Below are 7,050 nucleotides of genomic sequence, written 5' to 3'. Positions count from 1 at the left end.
GTTTTTTCTGCTTCAATAGATACACTGCTTACACAAACCCCAAATATTCACGAGCATTTACTCTCTGAATAAAGAAATATGATTGCATGATTACACACAAATTAAAAAGAACATGAATATGAATAAAACTTTAGAATTATGACAAATTCAATATTAATGTCAGCTGCTCCCTTTTAAATGTTTTCTTCTGGGGTAATGTGAGGGCTGAGAGGTTAGGGTCCATAGCAGGTGGGTCCAGATGCCCTGAGCAGCCCCTTGTTTCATTCCCACAGAAGAGCATTTGCTTTTTTCTTGTGAACTCAAATGAAAGCATCGCATTTTCCTAGCTTCTCTCTTCTTGCTCAGCCACCCAGTCAGGCTTGAGCTGGGGCTTCTCCTGATTGGTCAAATGTTTATAGCTTGAGAATAAATACTTTAACATGTTGAGCATGAATACACGGTACATGTAAATAAAATAATTGTTCTTATTCATTGTATTTTAGTCTTTTGCCATGTGTTCATTGTACATATCGCAATGACAATGAAAATATTATTTATCAGTTAGCACTAGTAAGGATCAATTGTTAGTTCCTGTTGACTATATTTTTCATAATTTGCTTTTTTTCCACTAACAGAATATATTTAATTATATATTTTTTACAAGCGAGAACTGGAACATGAGAAAGCTAGCATTTCTGCTTCCTAAAAGTGGCTTTAATTAACCGACTGATTCTTTGTAGCTCTAAATGCAGTGATGGTTTGTAGTGATGCTAAAAGCTAAATCTAGGGATCAGAGTAGGTGCTAAGGGTTCACAATAACATGTTCTCTATTTACAGCCAGTGCAAATCCTCACACAAGCAGACAAACGCACAAGCAGTATCTATTTCCTGACACACACCTTGTCTAGCCGTGTACTCGTTGTCCTCGATTAGCCGCGCCAGGCCAAAGTCGGCAATCTTACACACCAGGTTATCAGCCACCAGAATGTTGGCAGCTCTCAGGTCCCTGTGGATGTAGTTCATCCTCTCGATGAAGGCCATGCCGTCTGCAATCTGGGATGGGATTGGACAAGGCAGACAGAAAGGGAGGCAGCGTAAACACACAGAGAACAGCTTTAGGATGAAACCAAATTAACAGTCTCAGACAGCAAATGTGAAAATAATTATTGAGGATAACGGTTATCAAGAATAATTACATTTAATTGACATTTAGGGAAAATTACATGTCATTGATATTAGATTTGACCCACATTTTTACAGCAGACTGAAATACACAAAGTGGAGTAAAATAAAAGACAATCTGCAGCTGTGTCAATGGGAACAAGAGGATAAGTCTTAAACACAATTATCCGACATCTTCTCACACTGCCTGTCAACTCCCTCTGAGCCTTCTCTGGGTTTCAGCCTGTGTCAGACTAATTCTCAAACAGTTTTCCACTCCGCTGAGTGGAGAGAAGAGGGAGCCCATGAGCGTGGAGAGGCGAATTAAGAGCAGATCACAGTAGGTGACTGAACCAGCGAGTTTAAGTGGCCTCTGGTGAGCAGTGTTTAAGTGCTACAGGCAGTTAAGTGGTGGAGAACGAGGGGAGGCACACACAGCGGCGAGGGGGAAGAGAGGAGAGGGGAGGGGAGATATTAAATAAATATGCCAGCCAGATGGAGAACAAACTGAAACCCTCATTCACTAGGCCTGAATATTTGAGTCATACACACCTACACAGACACGGCTGGAAACTTGCCCACATGGAGCTTTCTTTGTTGCATTGCTGATGCACTATAATCCTTCCTTAAAACAGCAGCTGGGCAGGAAAGAGACAGAGGAAGGTGCTGCGCCTGTGTTGGCATTTAGGCGTTTTGATCCTACCTGTGAGGCCATGTCCACCAGCTGGGGCAGCTTCAGGTATTTTCCATCTCCCTCCTTAAGAAAGTCCAGTAGACTACCTGTCAGAGTTCACAAGACTACTGTCAAACACAATCAATACGTCTGTCTGTGCAGTATTTAAGCACAACACAAAAATAACTGCAGCTTCAGTTGGCACAATAGTTCAGCATCACAAAAGCTAAAATTACCAAACTCACTCTCTCTGGAGCAACATGTAGCTGTAGCCTGGTTTCTGTATAATGGTTGAGTGAATTTGAAACAAACTTTGAAAATGTATAAAACATACTTCAATGAGCTCAGAAGACAATGATTGAGGAATCGAAGAGGAACACTGAAACAGACGACTTACTGGCAAAAAGAAACGCAGATGGAAAGATTTGGCTCCAGAAGAAAACGATATTGACTAATAACAGGTACTCTGTGTGTCTTGTACTTGTTGCCACCACACAAGGCAATGAGACTAATTTATTTCATTAAAATCAACACCACACAGCTCATTGTGATGAGTGCAAAATCAGATCTGAATGCCATCTAAAGGAAAAAAAACTGTTTTGGATGCAGAAAATACCAAAGCTTTGTCCACAGACTGCATCTTGCACTTCGTCAGTTTTACCAATCTTAAGTTCATGAAGCTGTTTCTTCATATTGCACTCATATACTGCAGAATAACTAAATACTGCAATGCCAGTTTTTGCAGCCCTGCCGAGGATAGAGTGCTGTAAGTATCTGCCAGCATATAGCCTGGGACTTGTGGTCTGAGTGCCTTTATTTAATGTGCATAAGCAGCATTGCTAAATTGCAGGTTAATGTATATGTAGCAGTGGTGAATAAAGCTGTGTACTAGTTATTAACTTGAGCCCAGGAGATTTTTCTGGCGTATACATGCAGCTTTGAAAACATTCCATTACTACCCTAATTACATACATATTATTTGCAAAACCTCATTTAGAATGACATCAGTGACTATTGAGGTCACACTTGGCTGATGTATAATCACTGGGAAAGCTCAGAAAGGAGCTGGGAGGCAAGGAGTCCCACTTTAGGAGCTCTGATAACATTTGCATTCAGTATTCTGTTGTTACATCAAAGATTCCCCACAGACGTGTAAAGTAAAAATACTTTAAAAAGACTGCTGGGAATAATAACTTGCGTTGGATGCTTTTCCACAACAAAGTGCAGTCAAAACGCAATTTTTTTTCTTTTTCCTCCTGAAAAATCCTTTGCAGATATTTATTTCTTCAAAGGTTTACACAAGATGTCTCCTACTTCACTGAAAAGTCAGTTCTCAGTGTAAACTAACTGGAAGTTTCAAGTTAACCAAAGCTACAAAGATCAGTTGAAAATGCATCGACAGCGATATCTTAAATTGGCGTGTCTTTTAGAGAACGGTAGCGACAGCAGATCTCTGTGCTCACATATACTGTAATACAGTATGCTGCATTATGCCAAGACATAGTTTGTCAAAATAAAATCAATTTAAATTACATGATCATGTTGCTTTTTTTGGAAAAACATCAACTGTTTCAGATTAACCCACTAATCGGCCAAACAGTCTGCAAATAATCGATAGAAAAATAGCTTCAAGTGGCAGAACTAAAGTTATTGCTTCACGATGTTGCCTACTGGAGTAAGATAAGAAAAAACAATGTCATGTTCTTCACTCTATCAAAGTCTTCAAAGTACGATTATCACTGACTTTCAAAAAAATCTTAATTTCATAAAAGTGCACTCATTCATATAAACTGTCTGTACTGAATACTGCACATCGATGCTCAGACACATAATAGTGTGACAATAATGTGAGTGGAGCGATGCTTTAAGATATTAAAGTCATTTATTTTAGTGACAGCTGGCCTACTTTTGGTGAGTTATCCACACCCAAGTGTGTACAGCATATGCAACTTTACTGTTTAATAAAAGGAATGTGGTCCAGTCTGCAGCGCTCTGCTGTAATACACACTTAGAGACTCCACTGTGTCGCCCTTGAAATGCAATTCAGTAATTGCTTTACAAACGTATTAGATGTAATATTTTTCAATGGAGAGAATGAGGGTGTTACGGTAGACATGTCTGTAAAAACATATTTACGGCCTGCATGTGTACTGAATGAATGCCACGACTGCACATGTAGAACTTTTTGTTACAGTTAACTGACATTAACGACATCATTCAAGAGCTAATTTTCTAAAAGTGGAACTTTAATGGATTTTCTTTTTTTGTTTTGTTTTATTTGAGAGAACATTTATTTATATTGTCCATTTTCCTTCCTCATTAGTAGGTTGCAGCCAGTTGCAGCAACATTGACAGAATTTTTAGGGAAAATTCAGTAAATTGTTGTTCACTGTTCCGCATTTCTTGTCTTCATCATACTGAATGGTTACCTCAAATCTGAGGTACATACCAAACCATTAACTTTGCAACCCTGGCAGCAAGTGTGTGTTTGTTGTCAATTATCTCTACATCACTTCTGATTTGGGAACTGAAACTGTCCTTACCTTTGCCCATGAACTCGGTAACAATGTAGATGGGTTCCTCGGACACCACAGCATAGAGAGGCACCAGCTTGTCGTGTCTTAGTTTCTTCATGATCTGAGCCTCCTGCAGGAAAGCCTCTGGAGACATGGTGCCCGGCTTTAGGGTCTTGATTGCCACCTTAGTAGTACCATTCCACGTGCCTAAATAAAACACAATGAAAACAAAATGATCAATCAAACCTGAAATGTAGCATGTCTGCAGTTGAAAGGCAACTGATAATTAAAGGATTTTTTATTAAAGAATTAAGTAATCTGAGACATTTCTGATTTATTTAGTCACACGTACTACAGCACTAAATGGCACATTTAAGACTTTTTGCCCCCTTTTAAGTGATTGAAAAGTCAATCCTAAAATCAGCCATCATGCTGCTGATCTCTGGCAGTGTTCCCATGTCTAAAGAGCAGCTCAAGAGAGAAAGAACGTGACAGCTTAAATAATCAGCCACTTCCTGGTTGAGAGCCACTTACTCACGCCCTGCTTACATACAATGAGCTGAGGCAGGAGATCCACTGCTTCCGTCATAAGGCTGACCTTCATGAATGAATCATCCTGAACAAACTCTGAACACGCATAAGCTGAAGGACAAAGTAGGACGATGATAATATCTAAGAATGATAAAAATAATAATAGCACGAAGTGGTGGGAACATAGCATAAGAAATGAGGGCAATAGCACACGCATAATAAAACATAGGCAGAGAAGACTGTCAGTTCGAAGGTGAAGCTTAGGAAAAAAATAAAAAATCAAGAACAAACAGTGCAGGGAGAGACAGAGAGGGATTCCTGGGATTGCACAGCGGAGGCTTGCAGGTCGAGGCTTGCTGCAGGCCAGGCTTAATGAAAGGCTGAGTGATGAAAGAAGAGAGTCGTGTTCGCTGAAAGGCCCCCGTCTCACATGCAGGCCAGAACCGAAGCGTAGGAAGTGACCTGTGATTAGTGAGCTGTGTGTGTGGATGGAACCAACAGCAATCAGTAATCAGCATCTACATCAGTATGTGTGCCAGTGGCAGCAAGGCAGCCGCTTTTCTTAGGCCACTCAACTTTATTACCAATATAAACCATTCCATAAGCAGCTTATATACATTCACTGCTTCTTACTGAATGCTTTACATTAAATTTCCATTAGTTATAAATAATGTACAGTGGATTTTTTTTCCTGTATGTAAGCCCTAAAGGCCATGTTAGTGTATGTACACAAAGTTGTTTATAGTCTTTACTTATTCATGAGAAGTGTTAGTGTTAAAGATCAGCACTACAGAGTGGATTTATGTACGTATGCTGGTGACATACGAAGTGCTGCATGTATGTGAAATGGTTGTTGGCGCCTATGGACTAATTTCTGTACAAGCAATAAATTGATATTTTGGAACAAACTAGCTCTTCTATTTGTGTGAGTAATATGCAGACAGAGAAGCTCCCTGCCTCTGCCTACACCCATCCCCCACGCTACACAATGTCACACTGTAACACTGGGAGTATTTTAACAATACACGCTGGAACCGCAAACAGATTCTGAAGAAGGATATTGATATAAAAAGCTCCGTCCTGCCAGTTGACAGGAAAGGTTCCTTAGGTTTGTTACATATAAAACCCCAAAAGTCTGAATCTGTGTTTCAGTAGTCCATTGTAGATTCAAGGTGGAAATGCTAAGCCATGGTGTGGGCTGCTTATTTGGCTTATGATGTATCTTCCAGCATATGAAAAAAAAAACATATCGACATGTTATCAAGGACAACTCAACCTATTTTTATTGGAAGGCTGTCTTCCACCCATCAATACCTCTAAATCTAATAGATAATTTGTACACATAAAGAAATGTAAAAACCACAAGTGGTTGTACTACTGGGGAGATGACGCTCTGGGCAAGAGAAAGTAGCTCCATGTAATTCCCAGTAAAACCACAACATTGCATTTTCACAGTCAGGTAGCTATTTCTCCCTGCTTCCAGACATAATGCTAAGAGCAGCTCACTGTTTACCATCTATAGCTCCATATACAACAGCCACGATGGGAGTGTTTTCCATCTTATCAGCTAACTCTCAGCAGGAATAGTGCACACAGTGCCACCTTGTTTCGAGCACCACTGATTTCTATAGGACATGTGAATGGATTTTGCAGTGACGCTTTCTAGTCTGACCATGCACTACTTAAAACATCATTTAAAAAAAAGCGTTTGTAAGGAGCGGGCTCTGTGGTTCAAAGATGCATTCAAAAACGACACATATGTCGTGTGTGTCAGTGCACCACTAGTAGTCTCTTACCCATCCAAACTTCTCCAAAGCAGCCCTGCCCCAGTTTGACCTCCAGTCGGAGGGACTCTCGAGGGATTTCCCAGGCGTCCTTAGCTAGTCCCTGAGTCTGCGGCTTCACTGTGGGACACACAGTCGTCAGCCGGTAGCACAGACCATCCGCATGTTCTGGACGCATATGGTGAAACACAGAGGGAGAAAAAAACAGAAAAACAATGAGCTTTGAGATGGAACTTGGTAGAAGTCAGCCTACTGATTCACACCGCCAGCCTGGTAAACATGTTCACCCAGCAGAGGTAGAAATCAACTCAGAACATTTAATCAAGTATTGTACTTGAGTACAACTTTGAGGTACTTCTGCTTTACTTGAGTATTTCCATTTTATGTTACTTTATACTTCCACTCC

At 40.3% G+C, this 7,050-nt stretch overlaps 1 protein-coding gene across 1 annotated transcript in view; it reads right to left on the bottom strand.

Annotated features, from left to right (window-relative positions):
- yes1 (YES proto-oncogene 1, Src family tyrosine kinase) overlaps positions 1-7,050 on the bottom strand; it is a 32,082-nt gene that overhangs the window by 5,652 nt on the left and 19,380 nt on the right. Inside the window, exons 7-10 of the mRNA XM_008287687.1 lie at positions 6,657-6,812; positions 4,357-4,536; positions 1,844-1,920; positions 879-1,032 (exon numbers count right to left, since the gene is read on the bottom strand). Of these exons, the coding sequence (XP_008285909.1) occupies positions 879-1,032; positions 1,844-1,920; positions 4,357-4,536; positions 6,657-6,812 (567 nt within the window). The remainder of the gene's footprint in view (positions 1-878; positions 1,033-1,843; positions 1,921-4,356; positions 4,537-6,656; positions 6,813-7,050) is intronic.

This window comes from Stegastes partitus, unplaced genomic scaffold (assembly GCF_000690725.1).
Source record: "Stegastes partitus isolate 25-593 unplaced genomic scaffold, Stegastes_partitus-1.0.2 Scaffold513, whole genome shotgun sequence".
Lineage (NCBI taxonomy): Eukaryota > Metazoa > Chordata > Actinopteri > Pomacentridae > Stegastes > Stegastes partitus.
Note: the sequence above shows the minus strand (reverse complement) of the source record. Positions and strands in the feature narration are given on the sequence as shown.